Below are 22,328 nucleotides of genomic sequence, written 5' to 3' on the forward strand. Positions count from 1 at the left end.
TATTATACTGTCTTGATTGCCTTCATTTTTTCATTTATAGGACACAGGCAGATAGCAGATAGATAGAGCAAGACCAATACTAGCTGGGCTACTACGAAACTCGAAGTTCGTATCGTACCGTCCCTCTCGCTCTCGTATTAAATAGTATAAGTGTCAGCGAGACGGTACGATATGAACTTCGATTTTCGAATTTCCTAGTAGCCCTACTGCTTATACTTACTAATAATACGAAGTGCAAAATTCGAACTTGGTATCTTGTCGCTACGCTGACGCTAATACAAGGCCCTACAACACACAGAGTACTTTTATTATACTAGTACTACAACAACAGGAGCAAAAAATTATACGAACTGCATAGTAGCCTCTCATTGTTGCATTTGTTTTCTTTTATCGCCAAACGCGTGTACAGACAGCTTTTAAAACTAAAGAAATATTGTACGCTAGCAACATTGTTTCGGTTTCGTGTTCGAGCGCATTTTGTTCTGCGACCGGCCGCCATACTCAAACAAAAAGATTTGAGATGAAAAGATAAATTTTGTATTTATTGGAAGTTATTGAAAGTGTTTTAATTTACTAAATGAGTTCTAAATCAGATGTAAATAGAAGGGTACTCGCCATTCAGGCGAAAAAGAAACGCCATAAATTAGGAAAAAAGAAAAATCGCGAGGAGGAACACGGTGGTGGAGGACAAGGAAACGGGCTGCGCAACCAGAATCAGAATCGACTGGAGCCCACGCACAGCTCGTCCAACGAAACCATCGAGGAGGACGAGGACGAGCAGTACGCCAGCGACGACGAGGAGCAGGAAGACAGCGCCGACTACTGCAAGGGTGGATACCATCCTGTCAAAATCGGAGATTTGTTCCTTAACCGCTACCACGTCACGAGGAAATTGGGTTGGGGGCACTTTTCGACGGTTTGGCTTTGTTGGGATCTCGTTGATAAACGATTTGTTGCCCTTAAAGTTGTCAAATCCGCGCCCCACTTTACTGAAACTGCCCTAGACGAAATTAAAATACTCAAATCAGTTCGTGACAGCGACCCCGCAGATCCTAAGCGGAACAAGACCGTTCAGCTTCTGAATGACTTCAAAATTACTGGAGTCAATGGGACTCATGTGTGTATGGTGTTTGAAGTCCTAGGCCATCATCTTCTGAAATTGATTCTGAAGTCCAATTATAGAGGTATTCCTCGAGAAAATGTGAAGACGATTATACGCCAAGTGCTAGAAGGCTTGGATTACCTTCATACTAAGTGTAAGATAATTCACACCGACATAAAGCCTGAAAATGTGTTGGTTTGTGTTGATGAGCCTTACATTCGCAAGCTGGCAGCTGAGGCCACTGAATTACATTCCTTGGGCTTGAGACTGCCCCATTCTTTGATTAGTACTGCACCAAAGGAATTTCAAGAACAAGTAGTAACTGGTAAGATGAGTAGGAATAAAAAGAAAAAATTAAAAAAGAAAGCTAAACGCCAGTCTATGCTGCTCAAAAAACAAATGGAACAAATAGAAGAGATTGAGGAACAGAAAAAGATAGAGAACACCAGTGAATCAGCTCCTATGTCACAGGACAATGATGATTCGCCCCAGACTCCTGAAGAGGCAAGTGTGATTGAGACTACTCGCTCTGAGAATGACACCAACTTGAATGGTTGCAATGACCTGCAGAGACCAGATGATGAGGCATTCGATACGGATGCTGAGGCAGTGCAGGTTAGAAGTAAGCAACATGGTTGTGGTGACGATGCTGGCACTCCTATGTCTGAAGGGGAGATGACAGATACCCCTCCTTCATTTAATTCTCAGTCCACTAAAGGTAAATCACTTGATAAAAAGCCTGATCCTGCATTTGACATAACCGATTTGGAAGTGAAGATTGCAGATCTTGGTAATGCTTGCTGGGTTCACCGACACTTCACTGAGGACATCCAGACTCGACAGTATCGCTCCCTTGAGGTACTTCTGAGTGCTGGGTATGGGACATCGGCTGATATCTGGAGCACTGCTTGCATGGCCTTTGAGTTAGCCACTGGAGACTATTTATTTGAGCCTCATTCAGGCGATGGATACAGTAGAGATGAAGATCACCTGGCGCACATTATAGAATTGCTTGGAGATATCCCCAAACGCATAGCTGCATCTGGGAAATACTCAAAAGTATTCTTCAACAAGAAGGGTGAATTAAGAAACATAACAGGCCTAAAGCCATGGGGCCTGGTGTCCGTGCTCACAGAGAAGTATGAGTGGAGTCAGACTGATGCAGAGGAATTTGCTGACTTCCTAAAGCCCATGTTAGATTTTGACCCCAATCGGCGAGCCACAGCATATGAGTGCCTTCAGCACCCATGGCTGAAGTCAGCCTGTCCAGAACAAAAGGAGTCTGAGGAGTAAATTGGATAGCTCTCTGTTAACTTGAATGAATGAATGGCTATGCATTCATGAAATCAGTAGTGTTGACATACAAGTATTCAGTGTTTTAAAATCAAAGTTTATTTATAGATTTGTTTGTGAATAATTTAATTTGTATCCAGACTGTTTGTTTATTAGTAATCCTTATTTGTGAAACAAAATTGTATCCATCTATTGAGATAATGCTGACACACAATTCCCTTGTACTATGTGATACTGTATATAATACAGCGCCTGCCATTGGGTGGCAACATATTATCTGAATGTAAGGATGTAATTGGCATTATTGAATTGATATCTTAAATTACCCAAACTGTGTACAGATAGCTTTAGGAAAAATTGTGATGTATGACATGTAGACAATATAGGTTTTGTCACATAAATCTTAGGAATTTATTAGTTGACATAGTTCAGCACCTAAATCCACCTAGAAAGTGAGGAGTGTAATAATAAAGTCATGCATGCATACTGTAGCCAGTCAGGTAGTATGTTCACATAATAGTTTAAGTTTGTGTTTTATCACTATCACAATAGAAATCTCATAATATAAACTTTAGGGAATAAGACAGTATTTGTAATGCCACACCTCCGAGACTGCCTTTTTATATTTTGATGAGTCATCTAAATTTAACATGGGCTGGAACACAGATATTCAGGAGGCAGGACGAAACGGTAACCTCTGATCCAGCTTAGTTATTATCATAGATCCTACATGACCATTTGTATTAACTATATCTGCAAATTTACATAAATAAAATGTCAAAACGAGCTTGTTATTATGAGTTTTAATTTTTTTTAATTACTCTCACTGATATGTGTTTGGTGGATAACCATTGTGTACATGTGGTTAATGTATTTGCTTTGTGATAATGAGATGTAATCTGTTGCAAGTGTGCTAAGGTAGTAAAAATAACTGTTTCTAGATATGTAATGTATGAAACATTAGGGCACGCTTGGTCTACAAACAATACATAAGAGTTGTAGGCAGGCAGTTCCATGCAGGTGACATAATATTATGTACCTACTTAGAGCAACATTTTTCTAAGGTGGAGCAGGAAACGTTATTGTGACTCGAATTACGCACTCTGCAAGGCGTGCTAGCGGCTTGTGTAGTAGTACAACATTATACGAGTATGTAGTGTATGGTATATGCACATTATAATGTGTAGTGTGACTAGTGATGTACTATTCAACTTCAACATATACATTGCCACACATCTTGTGGAGGTAACTGATATGACATTAGTCATTTGTTATAATTACTTTTACGTGAATAGAATTACTGGCTTGTAGATGGAATGATGGTAGGTTAGGGACCATTCATAAATTCTTTGTTCCTTGTAATGTCACTTAATTTTATGCAGTTTGTAGTTTGGACTTTATGCAGTAGTTCTTTCGCCAGTACCTGAAACTACTGCGATTTTTTTTCGCACGCGTTCCATTACAAGTTACGGCAAGATAAATGGTGCAAGGTGTGTTACATCGCGAAGTCGTCAAGGGAACGAGTTTGTAGTGGTCAATCGAGCGCAACACTAATACTACTTGCACCATTTTTCTTGCAAGTCAAACTGGGCATAAGTTTCCGTCCCACTTACAGGTGATCCTTTAACCATCCCTTAACGTATATAAATAACACTAGTACAGTCGAGTTCATAAACTTGTGTGCGAAAATTTGATCAAAAATATCTCAACACGCTTTTATGCTATTAACAATAGTCGTGATCAAAATTTTGCTCACTAGTTTATGAACTCGACTGTACTAGCCCGCCACTTGGTCTGTGTCCCGCGGTATAAATAGCCTGTAGTAGGTACTCTACAATAGATAGCTTTCTAAAAAGTCGTGGTGGCCTAGTGGTTTTTTGACCTATGGTCTCTCAAGCAGAGGATTGTGGGTTCAAAACCGGGCTCGCACATTGAGTTTTTCGAAATTCACGTGGGAAATATTAAAATTTACCACGAGCTTTACGGTGAAGGAAAACATCGCGAGTAAACCTGCACAACCTGCAAAGCGCTTGATGGTGTGTGAAGTTCTCATCCGCGCTGGAACCTCGTGGGTAGTTACTATAGTCCAAGCCCTCTTATTCTAAGAGGAGGCATGTGCCCAGCAGTACGACGTACCTTCATATAGGCTGAAACGAGTATAGCGTTCATTAGTGAAAAATCTTAAAAATCGACTCAGTAGGTAAGTAAGTAGTCCTTGGCAGAGAGATAGATAAGTATCTATATCGCTGAATACGTCAGTCAGAAATATATATATATATATATTATGAGCCGACGCAAGGCTACTACGAAATTCGAAAATCAAAGTTCGTGTCGTTTTGTCCCTCTGCAGGGCTACTACGAAACTCGAAGTTCCTATCGTACTCGTCCCTCTCGCTCTCGTATTAAATAGTATAGTGTCAGAGAGACCGCATGACACGAACTTCGAGTTTCATAGTAGCCCTGCTGATATTTAATACGAGAGCGAGAGGGACGGCACGATACGAACTTCGGACTCTTCGGAGTAGACCCTCTACTCTAACGAGCATCCAGTGTGACAAGACCTTTTTAAATAGCTTATACAGTGGGACAAAATGTCAATGAACGTGGCAAAAAATTGAACTAATGCTACCTTGCAAAATTTTACTTAGATCGCCGAGAATGTCGCTGTTTGTACCTTTTTTTTTTTCATGGTTTTTAATTTGAGATTAAATTAACTAGTACTTAGCATGAAGCGATAATTTAATTCTACCTCTATTATATAACTAACATTATTATAAAACTGTAACTAACATGATGTTTATGGAACTAGTCTGAAATCAACGTTAAATTATTATTATTTATTTTTGAAACGGGCTTCCATAAAAAAATAAAATAGTGCCCTCGTACAAACGTCACCCACGTTCATTAAAATCTGTTGCACTGTACTTATAGCTGATCAGTGAATAAGGTTGCATTTAAGATAATCAGCGTACAACATACCGTGAATTTGTTTTTATGTACTTTGAATTTATTTAGTATTTTTGTACGTTTTTTAATATAATTTTCCTAAAAGAAATTTTACTCGTGTTTGATTTACCCTTTACATTTCATAAACCTTTAATGCGTCTAAATCATGTCTAAATTATCTCAAATGGAATGAATTAATAAAAATAGTGTGTCAAAATTGACATTGACATTGACAATGATTGACAAACAAGCAATAATGCAAGCAATTTCTTATTTTCTTTGTCGGCCGGGATAAAATTTGTTATTTCTTTTTTACTGATACCATTTTGCCGATATTGTATGCATTATCAGTGGCCATCAATTCCGTTCACATTAGGTGTTACTATTAAGCGGTATGAATGTGTTAGAAGTCATTAGATCTTCAGTGAATACCATGCATCTAAACACTGCATTGCAGTGCATCAGTAAAAACATGATGGATTTTCAACTAATTGCATTGCATCAAGTTTAAATAAAGTGAGTTGAGTATACAGAATCAGTTTTATGTAATAAAGCCCATTTATACTATTGTTGGAGCCTGTTTTTTTTAAATTCTATTGAGTGACTAGTGAGTGTGCCGATAACGGCATCTTTTGATTATTTACCTATGTATTCTGCAATTTCTATGAATACTTTGTTTCCTGTAGATTAAATTATCTTATTTGTTTCAGGTCCCTAATACATATTTTATCCATAATGACAAGCTTCTGTTTTCTTTTCATATGGATTTTAGCCCAGACATACAGATTCCTAAAGAGAAGACCTGTTCTAGTCGTTATTGGGACATCTGTTGGTTTTACATTAGTAATTCTGTCATTTAAATGGGGCTTTATGTGTTCCAATGTGCAGCCACAAATGTATGTGAAAAAAATTGTAAGTATAATCAATTAGGCAAGTAATGTTGAAGTCAGCTGTTTTTATTATTAAAGAAGTTACTATTTATTTTGGTCCTATTTTTTCTTTCAGTGTATGGATCACACAAATGGTAACTCTGTTGGGAATTTATGTGAAGAACTATGCCAGCTTCGTGGCATTACATCAATTTCATGTCAAACCTTTCATATGGGTAAGGAATCTGTATTTTCTGGTCACTGGCGAAACAACAGCATGTTCTTCAAGTTGCCCAAGGATCCAAATAGACATACCACTCTGCACTGGTTGGATGACACAAATAAAAAGATATATCCTTCTGAAGTTGATTTCTCAAGCATGATTGTAACAAATGTAAAACTCAGATTTAATATTTCTGTAGATACTATAGATGCTAAAAAGATGTCATATATACATTATGCTCAAAAAGGTGCTCTTAGGGAAGTTGAAATGGAAAATGTTTGGCGTTTGCTGCAAGACAATGAATACTTGGCTTTGTTGTTGTATGCTAAGTTTGACATTTTCCCCCAGTTAGTTGGCTCCTGCGGGGCATTGTATGCTGTCCAAAAATTACACCCAATATCTCGATATTCTCACTTAATGAGCCTTTACGACAGCAATGGGGAATGGGTTAAGAGAATCAAGCTATCTGTGATGATATTAGATTTCCTGAAACAGTTGGAAAATGAATTGCCAGAGCCTTTGCACATTTGTGATGTTAAGATAGACCATTTTGGAGTCACTAGAGATTTCAAGAAAATTCAATACTTGGACCTTGATTCAGTCCATCCTCTCAGTATTGCTAATCAGATAACTGGGGACGGCTCCCCATGTAAGCAGCATAGTGACTGTGATTATTTTGACTGTCGATCTTTTTGTAATTTAATTACATACAAATGTCAACATGGAGTAGTTAATAATAATCTACAGATTGTGTGCGAGAAGATATTTCTTGGATGGGTTATGTCAGGGCGGGTGGTGATTCCTGGGTTGCTTCTGAGTCCTCGATCTCCTAGAGTTCTTCTTGACTTGTTGGAGCTCTGTGCCAATCCTGACGGAGAGAGTGGCACTCCTCGCGCGCCCGCTTCTAAAGAGGTCAGGGATAGACTTCATAAGTTGCTCTCACATCTTACTTAATCTTAAGAAACATTGCACTGTGATAATGAACTTTAGCTCAGTAGGTATTAAATTTTTCTAGTCACACTTTATAAAGAGTAATCTATCTAGTTTTGTAGTTGTTTTTAGTATTTTAAAGAAAACAGTACACTTGGAGTGACAATAAAATGTTACACTACATTGTGTTGAAGTACATAAAGTAGAATTAGACATTTTCATAGTTGCTAGGCAAAATGCAGATAGGATAGGTTTTCAGTGCCTTAAACTGAAATTTTATTTAATTTTTAATTTGATTAGAGTTGAAAGATCTAGACTACAGTACTTAAGGATATTGCCAATATTGTATCTTCCGAACCTAATAAGTACAAGTGCAAATAAAAGTGCAAGTTTACTTAAAATTGTTCATTTAGTGCGCCAATAGGTTGTTTAGTCTGCACTTTTTAAATCTACAATTCTTGCTTGTATAAAATTGTATATCATAAATAGCATGACAAATAGGTAGTAAATAAATTAGGGCACAGTAATTATCTTTTTCCATCAGGGTTCCATATCATATCATGTGTAAGTTTATTATCACAATAAAGATCTGGAATAAATAACATTTGTTTGGTTAGTTAATGACAAAAAGATACTCAAATCCAAAATCCAAATATAAGGTACTTACCTGTCAAAAATAACCATGGAACCGGTTTTCGAAATCACATCATTGGAAATTTCATTCCAAAATTGTAGATGTGTTGCTATCAAAACTGCATCTCAAATGAATTGAAATTATCAGCTAGTTAATAAGGTTAATTTATAAGCTGTAAATTTCTACTATATCTACTCATCTGTATTTTAAATTTAACACAGTTTTTTCTTCTTTTGAATTCTGTTTTCACAGATATGCACTGATATATCCCTGTTTTTTTTTCTTTCATTTTAAATTGTAGGTAATTTCTATGTATTTGCTTATAATTATTTATTTTATTTTGTTTTGAAAAAATGACTGCCAAGTTTTTTGCGGCGCATTCTTCTTGCCAATGATGGTATTTCCGAAAGCTCTGGTAGCTAGTTTAAAAACCGGCCGAGAGCGTGACGGACACGCCCGAAAAAGGGTTCCGTAGCCATTACGAAAAAATTAAGTTATATTTTTCTAAGGATTTCGTGTTTTGTACGGAATATTCCAAGTTTAGATATATTTTATACCTTAGGCTGCTATTTACTCTATAATTCTCAAGAAAACTTAACCGTTATAGTTTTCCCTGTAAGTTTAAAGTTGAATATTTTGCAAAAAAATCACTGAATCGTAAAATCGTTTTAGCAACCCCCTAATGGTTTTAAAATACCTATCCAACAATACCCCACACTACAAGATTGTATAAAAAAAAATCACCCCCACTACGTCTATGGGAGGTATTTAAAAAAAAAAAATTTTTTTTTTTATTGTACCATTTTGTCGGCATGGTTTACATAATATTCATGCAAAATTACAGCTTTCTAGCATTTAAAGTCCCTGAGCAAAGCCGAGGACGGACAGACAGACAGACAGGGCGAAACTACAAGGGTTCCGTTTTTGCCATTTCTAATGTGGTGACACTGCTTATCCTTATTTGTCTAACTTTGTGTGTTGGCACTACTGTATAGTATAATGGCGATGAAGGTGCGTTAGATACAAATGAATGGTATCCTAGTATGGAGAGGTCAGTTCCTTGCTGAAACTCGGCTGATGCCTCAGGTGAGTGATTTGCTGTGTAATGTTAATTGCTATGATCATGGAGGGTCATAGACAGCGGAGCGCATAAAGTAGACATGGAGCAAGTATCTCTTGCCCAGCCTTAACGGTCGTAAAGATGATGGAGCAACCGAGGTCATGGCTAGGAGGGTGGTGGAGCGCCAGCGGGTGCCAGGCTAGATCACGCACGGGCAAACTGAACGGGCCAGGACCCTATTGATCGGTCGGGATTGGATTGAGGATCACTGGTAGGCCCAGGATCTCTGAAATGGTGGAGATGCTGGGATCATTTTGTCGCCCTTTCTATGCTCTCCATAATTGTCAGACATGCATACCTGGAGTGCTAATGGTACACAGCAATAATAAGGCAAAAAATATTGCTGAGTATCTCTCTATTACAGGAGACACATAAGTTGAAGTGCGTAAGGATGTGTTTTTATTCAAATGAATTCAGAAGATATGTGATGACAGTGATTCCTAACGCGGTGTGGCTGTGCAAGTGGCAAGTGTACATTGTACTCTAGCGCGTATTGGACCCATGTACGGAACCTACCCTGTATAAAAATGCGGACCTCCTGACACACACAGCATCACTCTCACCTGAGGTATCAGCCGAGTTTCAGGAAGGAACTGACCTCTCCATACTAGGGTACCAGCTTAGTTCCTTTCCTTCGTTTGTTCATTTGTATCTAACACACCTTCATCGCCATTACACTATACAGTAGTGCCAACACACAAAGTTAGAGAAATAAGGATAAGTAGTGTGACCACATTAAAAATGTATTAAACATACTAGGGCTAAGGGCTGTGACACTTACCGAATTTTATATGGCAAATCGCGCTGTGCGCGACACTAGGTAATCAAATCTTTCGCATCCAATGAGTACCTAGACCCAGCCAGCACTATCCTCAGCGTTTAAAAAAGATGATTAAAAAGATACTCTGTTTTACGTAATTTGCTTACATTTTTAATAGCCTGCATGTTTGAGGTGAAAACCATATTATGAATAAGGGAAGGTACTTCCTCCACATTTTCCTCAATTCTTCAGTTTCTCATGTATCTACCCACAGGAAAATACGCAACGTGTACTCAGCATCCAAGCGGCTAAATGTACCACGTGCTTGTTAACGGACCACAACAAACCAATGTGGCAAGCAAACTTTGCCAGAGGTCAGAATTAATTTAGGTTGGCGGTATTATGGGCAATGCGACGCATGCGCGGCGCCGCGGCCGACCTTCTCGCGTCCTTCCTTCTGCCAGTCGACGGCTCACGCCGCACCGCCGCACTTGTACCTACATACATACGCCCTGTAATATAGAAAGCGGATTAACTTTCGCTGTCATCCGGGTTGTCATTAATCGCACGTCGTCTTCCGACGTCGGAAGCGTGAAGTGTAGTGTGATGTGCGTGTTGTACGTAGCAGGGGCTACGGGTTTCTGAAAAGACCGGCGCGAAAAAAGGTTTGTATACTATATTTACTTGCACAAGTTGTAATACATCTGTTTCGTAATTAAAGACCGCGAATATCTAGCTAAATTTTCGATAGACGAGCACCTGTGACCTTTCTGATATCGCATAAGGGTCAATAATTGTCATTTGAAACGCGGTAGCTGGTTTATTTTGTTATCGTAAATATTTGACCTTGACCTTTCTCCCAGGTTCAACGCACGGTAAGTAACTGCATGGTTCTTTCTAGAAGGATAAAATCTTAGATGATAAAATAGTCACTTGCACTTTTAAGGATGGGTACACAGATCTACTTAGAAACACTTATTTCGTACCTCTGATAGTAACTGCCTAGTAGAGTAATTAATTAGGGCCTACGAGTATAGTAGGTATACGGCGTGTTGGTTGGGACATGCATGTTAAATAATTTTGGTAACATGTTTGTTGATTAACTCCACTCTTAAAGTACATTTTTAGATATAAAACATCATCAAAACATCTTATCTTTATCAGTGAATCGCGCCATAGATTGTAGGTGCCTCTTGCCTACTATTATCTAAGAATATATGTTGTTTACTGTCGTGAAGTGAATGCGGTAGTTGCGTAGGCTATGCTATGTCGCTGTGTCTAAAATTGGACTTAACACTAAAAATTATCGATTAATATTTATTACGTTTAGAAAACGTAATAGGAATAAGAATGACTCGTTTAAGCATAAGAATTACATAAGCGGAAATATAGCATTAAATTGTGTTATTTTTAAAACAATAGACGGTACACAAATGAACATCCAGTACGGTACGTCATTTACATTATATTTTCTCATACGGTAACCATCGCTCACTCTCGTCTTTAACAATTTAATACAATAAGGTACAATAAAGGCAGGACTGCAACGGGCGGTAGTTCTACGAGCGCGTTTCAACCTATCAGCTATCAGTTTCCTTTCCTGTATGTCGGTTATATTTAATAATGGATGTATTTTATAAAACGATATGGTATGCATGAGGTACAATTACAATTCATAAAAATTTCTTGCTTACACGGGCTCTCATTATTTCTTCAATATAGGTAGGTATGCGATGCGACAGAAAACTGATAGCGGTTTGAATCGTAGAACTAACTGACAGGTCCGCAATACGTATGCAATTCACATGTCCTTAAATTGATTAGAATTTTCTACTCGTAATTATGTCATTGACTTTGCGAAAGATGTTAAATTTCTTTAGATATTTCAATATTTTACTACATTTAGTGGCCATGTTTGTTTATTAGTCCAAAATCCGAAGTTACGATATTGCAAACAATGTATATGAATGGTAAAGGCGGAACTTTAGAGCCAGTATTTTTGGTTTAATTGTGGTTCATAAATTGTTATTTAGTTTTAATGCTGCACAAAGACGAAGAAACCATGGGTCCGCGGCCTTAGTCACAGCCACTATTTATTGAAGGTTTTATAAAACAGCACTAAAATCGCAAACATTCAAACAACATAGATCATAGGGAACTTAGGACATTATGCTATAAGACGTTTTTCCCATACGACGAAACAATTAAATATTACAAAACAATATTTATTAAGCACCAAAAACCTGATGAAACGCTAAAAAGTTGGCAAAAAACATGAATTTTAGTGTTACCTTGCAGAATTATGATTGGTTATTTGGAGTCTTTTTGTATTTTTTAATTCAACTCCAAATTTGTTACTTTTACGGTCATCCCGTGAAGCCATATTGAAAATACAAACTGAAACATGGATGCACAGAAAAACCAGAAAAAGAGACCAGTCTCAGTTTGTATTTTCGATATGTTAAATTTGGAGTTGAAATAAAAAATACAAATAGACTCCAAATAACCAATCATAATTTGATTGCTTAGTAGCGACATCTCTCGTCTGGGTGAGCGGTTAGTTCCGAAAAAGTGTTACGTCTGTCGATTAGAGCGAAACATAGATGACGCTAGTGCTGCTGCTAAAGTAGCGCATTAGAAAAAAGCAACATGTGATATGCGTGCATAGGAGAAATTCGTGTCTGTACTCCTGTCCAGTGGTGGTGTAGGGGTATGGCACGCAGCACGGAATGCTGTGGACCTGGGTTCGATTCCCAGCGCTGGTCTCTTTCTGATTTTTCTGTGCATCCATGTCTCAGTTTGTATTTTCGATATTACCTTGCAGAACTTAAACACGTACAATTTTTTAACGAAAATAAGTACACAAATAAAACCAGGCTTAGGGGCTGTTTCACCATCCATTGATGAGTGTTAACTGGCGGTTAAATGTGATGCCGTCTCTAATTGTTTTGTTCGAATAGACGGAGACGGCATTAAATATAACCGTCAGTTAACACTAATCAATGGATGGTGAAACAGCCCCTTAGCAAACTTGGTAAGAAATCACCCCTTAACTAGTTAAGCTAACAATCTATTATCTGAATATTTATTTATCTGGATTATTTATTATATGGATAATTGATCCTAAATAAGAGAAATCCAAATATTTTTTTAGTTTTGGTTCTTTTTTTAAGAAGTTTGTTAAGACTGTTGGCGAGTCTCAGACATAAGTATAGTGACTCCAACAAAAAAGACGGTGCATGTGGTCAAAACTTAGCAAAACGTCATTGAACAAATAAATAAAAACTAACTGATAAATTGAGAACATAATTTTTTTCCGTCGGTTAAAAAAATACTTGTAAACGTACCTTATGTGTGTTAGTGTGTTATTTTTTCCAGTGTGTTAAGGTACAACTTTTCGCGGCCATACCCTATTATTCTGTGAAAAATTCAACTGTCTAGCTATTCGCTATATTTTGAGCCGTAATAGCTGTGACACTGTGACAGACGGACGAACAGACAGACAAACAGACAGCGTAGTCTCAGTAATAGGGTCCCGTTGGCACCCTTTGGGTCCGGACCCTAAAAATGACGGTTATTACTGTCTCAATTCGCGACATACGCAAGAGATCAAGCAGTGTTCGGTCATAAATTACAATCAAAGGGACTGCAATTCCGCAATTCAATTGCGCTTGCGACGCCTTGTAACCTGCGTGGGCGCCCGTTGTCTGCCGAGAGGCAATTTAAAGCCAATGAAAAGAAATTATTATGACAGCTATAGCTTTACAACAACGTTGCTGGTTTGATGCAGACTTCTATTGTACCAATTGTGTATTGGTTGGTGTACCATTTTTATTTTGAAGTAAGTAAATATTACAACAGAAAAAAGTAGATAACAATTAAATTAAAATAAAACTACCCTAAACCTAAAATCATTATCATTAGCCGGAAGACGATCCTAAACAAGGGCCTCTTCCTTAAAACGCCACAATGAACGACAACTCGCCACTTGCATCCACCGGTTTCCCGCAACTCTCATGATGTCGTCAGTCCATCTCGGCAGGCCTGCCAACGCTTCGTCTTCCGGTTCGTGGTCGCCACTCGAGGACTTTTCTCCCCCAACGGTTAAGTATCTGTTCTTCGCGCGATGTGGCCCGCCCATTTTTGTATGTCGCGCGTATGTTTCGGTATGTCCCCTATGTCGGTAACTTCAGTTCTTCGACGAATTTCCGTATTCCGGATTCAATCAAATTCAAATTCAAATCATTTATTCAGTAAATAGGCACTTTTACACGTCATTTTTTTAAACTACCAGCGCTTTCGGAAAGACCATCATTGCCAAGAAGAATGCGCCGCAAGAAACTTCAAGCATAGCTCTCTCCTCAGCTCGTTGCGTGACTGTCTGAGCATCGCCAACAGTCTTAACATACTTCTTAAAAAAAGAACTAAAAAAAAAAATTGGATTGGAAAATGGAAGAGATTATTTAGGATCAATTTTATTATATGTGATTCGGAAAAAAAACATCTATTTTATTTTTATGAAGAATTACCTAGTGTTTTTCTTTATATAAAAAAAAGTTTTACAGTAAATAGGTAAATAGGTGATCAGCTAGGTGATTAAGGTAGATACCAACCACAATAATCTAGACCCAGGCTTTATTTATGTATCTACTCGTACTCGTATAATTTTGAAGAGTAATGTACCTAATACTCTACTAATCCTACTCCTACTATATTATAAATGCGCAAGTTGTGTGTGTGTGTGTGTGTGTGTGTGTGTGTGTGTGTGTGTGTGTGTGTGTGTGTGCGTGTGTGTGTGTGTGTGTGTGTTGTGTGCGTGCGTGCGTGCGTGCGTGTGTGTGTGTTTGTTCACGCTAAAACAGCTGGACGGATTCAGATGAAATTTGGTATGTAGGTAGCTGGACATCTGGAATAACACATAGGCTACTTTTTATCCCGATATTCCCACGTGATAGGGATAAAATCTCGAAATAACAACCTTTGGGCTTATCATGAAATTTGGTATGTAGGTAGTTGGACGTCTGGAATAACACAGGCTACTTTTTATCCCGATATTCCCACGGGATAGGGATAAAATATTGAAATTTCAACTGCTGGATCTAGAGTCTTGAAATTGTGGACAGTTGTTCTTAAGTCTTAACACAACCTCAATGAAGACGACGATATAAATTATGGGAATTCCCAGGGGAATTTTGTAAAATCCCGGAATTTCAATTGTAACTACCAGATTGAATAGTTTACGCGTGCGAAGCCGCGGGTAAACTCTAGTTGCAAATAAATCTGTAAAGCTGATTAAGTACGTTGACTTGAAAATGACATTGATTGAAACTTAGGGTGGTAAACAAATGTCTTCGTCGGCTAAACCCTTGCTATACATAAATGAAATAAGAAGTTTTCATTGTACTTTCAAGACAGCCATTTCATGAGTTGTTTAGAGTGCAGTGAACTGTCTGGGTATATATTTTATGTTTAGTGCAGCGTTTAGCTGAAGCATCTCTGCAAATACCTAGCTATGGGATTACGGGATGGTAAAAGTAGCAACAGAGTAACAACAGTTCAATAAGCTACATTCCCTTGTAGGTATTCGGGTATTCGGTACTATTTTATTTAAGGGTATGATTTTATCGATCACCTAATAAATGCATTTTTGGTCACATAATAAACAATATTTGTTCCTAAAATAGTAGATCTGTCACCTAAATTGAATCACCAAATAATATTAAAACGGTTACCTACTCGTAAATATTAATTATAAAATACTTAGTAATAATATCGATCATCACAATATAATTATATTGGGTTTCCAAATAATAAAAGTGTCGTTAAAATTGAATCACCACACCAATGACCTCACCAAACAGTATAAAAATGCTTATCTAGAAATTAATTTTTAATCACTGAAAAATAATCTATCTATATATCTATCTATCTTATACCATTAAACGAGCTATTCTTGTATATAAATATATTTATATATATATTTATATATTATCAGAATCTCGGAAACGGCTCCAACGATTTCGATGAAATTTGGTATGTGAGGGTTTTCGAGGATGACAAATCGATCTAGCTTGGTTTTATCTCTGGAATAACGCTTATTATCGAGTTTTAGCCTGAGCAAAGCTCGGTCGTCCAGGTACTATTAATTATCGAAATAAATTACGTGGCAGTCATGCGGTTATCCCTTTTTCTGGCCTTACGTTTCGCATTAGTATGATGATTGATGATGATCATTGATGATGATGATGATGATGGCGATGATTGATGGTGATGGTGATTGATGGTGATGATGATGAGGATAATGCTGATGATGGATAGTAATGTGAATAAATTTAAAATAATGAAGTTCCACGCAGTAAGTATTTGGTTTGGAGGCGAAAATATACGCGAATCATGCAATACGTCGTTCTCTTCTGTCTGTATCGCCACATTATGCTAAGATGATACAAATGTGGGGTGTGTAATGTTTGTCAGAACAACGATTTGCGAATTTTCATTTCTCATAACACAAATATCAGAATTTCAATCTGTCGAAATATTGAGAACGTATAAAAACAATAAGCATATAAACATATTGCCGGATTTATCAAATCATATTATTCAATTTTCATAATTGTCTTATGCTACTGTATAATAATCATGCAGCATAATAATCAAAGTTCATAATAAACAAATTTTATACAAACATCGAGGGTAATGATCTAAAAGGATAAACACCTGGCAAAAATCCAACAGCAAAGATAATTTGTGAAGCAATATTATCCGGGCTGCTATAAAAAATACCTAACATCAGGCTAAGGCGGGAGCTACACTCCGCTTCGCTCCCGCCTTAGCCTTCTGAACCTAACCTATCCGCGTCATTTCTGCTCCGAACCGTTTTGCTCGCTCGCTTATCTCGCTCGCACGAGTCACATGGTTTTTTTTTGCGTTTGACACTCATGATGTTCTACCGTCTAATCATTATTCTAAATGTTGTTATAGATTTTAATCATTATATGTATAACCGAATATTCAAAATGAAATCATTTAATATAAGCATTATAGCAATTGTTGTTATGACTAATGAATGTTATATTATTTAAAGCTTATTATGCTCGGTAAAAATATTAAATCCGTTGTTATGCTAAATGAATATTATGATTTTTGAACGTAGTAAAAGGAAATTATGCTAAAAGTTTGTATGGCGATTGAACGGTACCCACAAATGTGGCCCCTTCTCAGATAGCTTTCAGTTATTCGAGCGTTAATTCCTCTATGACCAAAATAAAATACCTACTAGTGTTACCAATTAGATATACCTACCTACCTGCCTGAAACGTTAACCTGCAAAGTAATCGGAACAGTTTATTTCAATTTTGATCATTACCTACTGGTTGAAATATTTGGAGAGTTACAGGTTATATTATAAAGTTACATAAGTACATTCTACTTAGCTCTGTACTAACGAGTATAGGTATCTAGAAATTTAACTATCGAAATATCTTATCTCAGTTTCATATTACTCATGCATGCTGCAATCCCAAGTGATTCAAGTGCAACAAGAGCCATTTGGTTAATGTATTGTTTTGAACGGTGGAATACTTAGTATTTATTGGTAGATGGAATCTAGACAGGTACCTATGTGTAACAATAACAAGTAATCAAGTTGAATTTATCGTTAGATCCTCACGACTCTCAAAATACCTAACTTAAATTCAACTCGATTAGATAATAAATGATTACTTAGGCGGACTTCAACTACGTTTCACACTGTTTTTATTAAAATTATTATTGTAAACTGACTATCTGAAGATTCATTTTTCAAAGCTCAAGGTCCCTATGGGATGCTAGAATGTGACTTATATTGTAAAATAAACATAAACTATGGGCTTAGAACTTAATTAAAACTTCGTTCTACAGCTTTAATGAAGCACAGGGAGCCTATCATAATTCAGTTTGTATTACGGCAGGTCCAGCTCGGGGCGGCGCGCATACCTTTGTGGTACAAGGTGGGTCCAATTTCATGGCTATCTCTATTACTAACCCTAATACTGCGTGCCTTTGGTTTTGGAATATTCTGCCCCGCTTAAGAGATTTCAAAGCGAAGCTCAAGTGAGATTATTTCCTTACTGTACTGAGGCCCTGTACGTACATTCGAACAAACTGAAAGGGTTCTAGGATGAAACCTTTGTGCTACTAATGTCATGTTAACATCCCATACTTTTGTCAAGGAAAGCATAGTGAAAAATTGATTATGTAAAGGTTCCACCCTGGTACATGAATCATTTTATTCGACTGTCTACGGAAATCTTCGATATCCGAAGTCACCGACACTCATGCCTCGTAGGAACCTCTATAAATTTATACAGCGGTAGTTAGGTACAGTCACCAGCACCAATATCTGACTCAAAAAAGCGTGAATAAATATCTGATACGACTCTATTTCTAGGGCCGGTAGGGCGTGTCGGATATTTCTGCAGGCTCCGCTATGGCAGATATTACTGCTGGTCACTGTACTTAGAGACTACAATAGTCGGGTATCGGAAATTTGTGATACCTTGTGTACAAGGGCTTAACGCGTTGCACGTGAGTATGAACAAGCTTTTGTGTCGCTACAATGTCCCTTGGACGATCGTGAATAATGATCCTGCTTCATGCCTTAAATCTGGCTCCCATATTCACCATGGTAAACCTGCGCTAAGCTAGAACTAGAAAGTGCTTTTTAAATACGGCTATTTTACAAATGTATTAATTGTACTTAACTAGTACCTAACGGGTTTTTTTATGTGAGTCTAGTATTGAATGAATGTTGCAATTCTAATGTTAGGTTTATGTAACGTGTTTTGTTAATAAGTAAAAACTAGGGACAATTTGATATATTTTAAGTTTGTATCATGTCACATCGCCACAAATTAGTTGTCCCCGTTAACAGTAAATACTTTCATCACCATCATCATTATATCAGCCGTAGGACGTCCACTGTTGGATGTAGGCCTCCCCCATGTTAGTTCCTTACTAATCGAAAACCCAATAGACTTAAGTTCGTTACTAATCGATTATCTGCTTGGCTAACTACGAGTATCCTGGCTTATAGTAATAGATAGATAACCAGCAGATATAATAAGTAATCAGATTTTGATCCTGTTTTATAGCTTTAGTTCTAAAAAGAAGCTATTAAGGTAAAAAAGAAGCTATTTTATTTGAAGAGTGGTTCTGATTGCTTATCTTTTTCTGATTTCGCTTGTTGCTTCTCCAGTTTTGTCTTCTTATAATATGTCTTTGTTTCACTTTACAAGTATTTTTTTTCCACAATAATGTTTTCTTCTTGTAAGCTAAGAGTTGTTTTTTTTTCATTAATAATCTCCTCCTTTTTTGATGTCGTTTAAAACAAATTAAAAAGTGGGTTTATTTGTTTGTTGCCCCAATAGGCATATTCGTCCGTTTATTTACGGTATAATAAACTTTATAAATAACTTTCGGTTACTTTCCTCGATTAAATGAGTCAAAGCTTTAAATTCTTATTCTGCGATTTGGACCGGGTCCAAAGCGAACATTTTTGCAGCGCGCGCGCATCTCCGATCGCGACATGCGCATCTGGCGGTGGTTTATAGACCGGACTTTACGTGTTTGTTTTACATGGCTATATTTAAAAAGTCAACGGGAAAATAAATAATTGCCTATGTAACATCCGCCATCTGTTAGCGTCCATTTAAAAAAATACTCTCACTCATATAGAATCCGTTGTACCTAATTGAATTACCATATTCAAAAAATATTTTATTAAACTTTACTAATTGAATTACCTACTTTAGTAAGTACAGCCGCACACACTGAATTAAATGTACCAGGGTGGAAACTTCGTGCTACTAATGTCATGTTCACATCCCATACTTTTGTCAAGGAAATCATAGTAAAAATGATTATTAAAAGGTGCCACCCTGGTACATGAATCAGTTGGTTCGACTGTACCTACCTATTTTATCAGTAATGTGAAAACAAACCAATTATAAAATCTTACTACCTGCCACATATAAACATTATTAAACATGGTCCACCAATTCCACCATCAGATGGTGCTTGCGTTTGCAATGACAGCCAATCGAGCGGTAGGGTTGCTCAAGATCATGAATAATTATGAATTCAGTATTCACGATGAAGACGGAAGGCACCGAGCAGTTGAGTGCTCCAGACATACGTACTTATATTGCCAATAAAATCAGAAAGTTGGCAGGTTCAGTGATCAGATAGTTGGCAGGTCCAACGATCTGATCAATGATCAGCTGATCTTTTGTCATGCCTGGCGTTATTCGTGACGTGGCTTACGTTGATTTATAATGATTTAGTAGGCGTTAATAACGCGTTTGTATCATTTTAGCGTATATCGTACCTATCTCCGTAGCGTAACACCGAAGAGATAATCGTTACTTTTAACGTTTAAATCAAGTACGCGAAACTCGCTTGTGATACGTCCAATCCCGATCCATGTTGCACTTTACTTCACGTCATGAAAATGGAATAAATAAAGTGAGTGTCAGTATTTCTGATATCTCGATCTGATCTCGATACGCTAAAATGAAACAAATAATATGAACCCACCCTTATCTATTTGTGACTATTAAAGTAATTATTTATTAATGAAGACGTCGGCAATGGTAAGTTTTCACCGCAAGCAATCGCACTTTGTTAAATACCTAATATAACAGTTTGTGGTAGTAAACGTGCTTCATTCATTACTAATTGCTAGTGATAAAAATCTACAATTCTTAGCTCTTTTGGATATGAACTAAGTACATCTCAAGACTGTCTCTTCGTTACTTCACGATAGTCGTAACGTGCTTACTCAACGCATCTAATTCAAAGCCTAAAGTCTAAAAAACTCTAAATGACTTAAGTATCTATCTGGTTGCTTCTATAAAAGGTATATTAGGATATATGTGACTGTGTCTAGTAAAAGGGACCACTTTGACGATTCTAGTTTCCGAGTTAATGCATTTTTACAAAATTTGCCGAAATATGTAAAATGGATTTTGTTACTAATCGGTTATTAATACCTTAAATATCATTTTGTGTAAAATAATACCTGTATAACTACAATATTTCAATATCCTAATAGTCACGAAGTTTAGTACCAAGGGTACCACTTTGAGGTAATATTGTACAGGCGAAATTTGATTTATTTCGATCGCTGTTATGCAGGGAAGCGAAATAATAAGTTGAGGGTAGGATAAGGGGGGCGGGGGGCGAAGATTGGACAGTGATCGTTGCAATAAGTGCTATAGAAGATCCGTTACTTGACGTCGAAATGCCGCTCATAAATACTGAATCAGCCACCCGTCGACGTCGGCGCTCACAGTAGTGAAAAGCCAAAAACGAAAACACCCAAACGGCGCTACTGTGGTCAAATGGGCCACAGAAATCAAAAAAGGAAAATAATGTATATTTTTGTAAAAAAAGGGAACTTGATGAGCGCCTTGAAGCCAGTTAACTGTAGGTATTTACCAAGTAAAAAAATTTGATTTATTTTGATTATAGTAAGTACTTTATTTGACAAGTTGTTGTGTGTGATTTTTTATTTTTGTAAACAAGTAAAGTTTAGTGACAAAGTGGTACCTGACTTAGTATATTAATTATTTTTCCTTAGAAATGTATAAAATGTAGAAGAAACTTACTTTAATGTTGAAAAGTATTTTACTTTACTATTTAACATAAGTGACAACACGTTATTTTTATTATTAAAAACATGTTAAATAGTAGTTATTTTACTTGTGACACTAAACTTTACTAAGCCCCCCAAGTGTACCCTAATTATTCTTCCATAGGAAAATGATCCGCAAACCACTAAACTTAAAACACGATAATTTCTCTAAATATTGCATTAAGTATCGTTAATTTGTTTGGATCTCTGTGCTAAAGTATATTTTGGCTGATTTTGTGATATAACTTAAAAAAAATATATTATTTAGTTGATTTTTGTTTATGAGACTGTAATAGAACTGATTTACAGAAATGTTAGTATTTTCGATTAAAAACATAGAAAATACTGGTCTTTTTTTATTTTTTCCCTTCTATTATTGCCTAAAATATATTACCATAATTAATAATTCATTGTTTAAAAGGTATTTTCTTAAGATTAAGATACTTGATTTTTTCCCACTCCTGCAAGTTCTTCTTTGACTACCTTCCAAATCATTATAGTTATTGAGACCATTGATGCCTGAATTTAATCTTTGATAATACTAGATTAGCTTGGTAACCAATCATTCCATAACTTCCTAGTAGAAGTGTATTTTTCACGAGCATAAACTTTAAAATCATTTTCTCGACTCGTACATTTTGCCTACTGCATGTTAAAAATTTATAAAAAAATAATTATTGCACTTAGGAAAACGATTCTTTTTTTACTGAATAGCTCATTTTTCCTAAGTTTTAGGAGATATTAATAACTCCATATCCGGTAAAGTGGTCCCTTTTA

The 22,328-nt window shown here is 36.8% G+C and overlaps 3 protein-coding genes across 5 annotated transcripts in view; all 3 read left to right on the forward strand.

The window, feature by feature from the left end:
• Window positions 1–446: 446 nt before the first annotated feature.
• On the forward strand, window positions 447–3,189 carry SRPK (SR splicing factor protein kinase). The gene has a single exon (XM_074090971.1). The coding sequence runs from the start codon at window positions 578–580 to the stop codon at window positions 2,393–2,395; it is 1,818 nt and encodes a 605-aa protein (XP_073947072.1). The 5' UTR covers window positions 447–577; the 3' UTR covers window positions 2,396–3,189.
• A 2,355-nt stretch (window positions 3,190–5,544) lies between these two features.
• aln (divergent protein kinase domain 1C) lies at window positions 5,545–7,965 on the forward strand. The gene is made up of 3 exons (XM_074090972.1): window positions 5,545–5,857; window positions 6,052–6,253; window positions 6,347–7,965. Exons 2-3 carry the CDS (start codon window positions 6,077–6,079, stop codon window positions 7,385–7,387), a joined length of 1,218 nt encoding a protein of 405 aa, XP_073947073.1. The 5' UTR covers window positions 5,545–5,857; window positions 6,052–6,076; the 3' UTR covers window positions 7,388–7,965.
• Window positions 7,966–10,321: 2,356 nt separating this feature from the next.
• Window positions 10,322–22,328, forward strand: part of Gbs-76A (Glycogen binding subunit 76A) — a 90,918-nt gene continuing 78,911 nt past the window's right edge. For 2 of the 3 annotated variants that reach the window (XM_074090976.1, XM_074090978.1), the window contains exon 1: window positions 10,322–10,542. The gene's annotated coding sequence lies outside the window, so the exon portion shown is untranslated. Of the gene's footprint in view, window positions 10,543–17,826; window positions 17,866–22,328 lie in introns of all 3 variants that reach the window. The other variant, XM_074090977.1, reaches the window with a different exon arrangement.

This window comes from Choristoneura fumiferana, chromosome 8 (assembly GCF_025370935.1).
Source record: "Choristoneura fumiferana chromosome 8, NRCan_CFum_1, whole genome shotgun sequence".
Lineage (NCBI taxonomy): Eukaryota > Metazoa > Arthropoda > Insecta > Lepidoptera > Tortricidae > Choristoneura > Choristoneura fumiferana.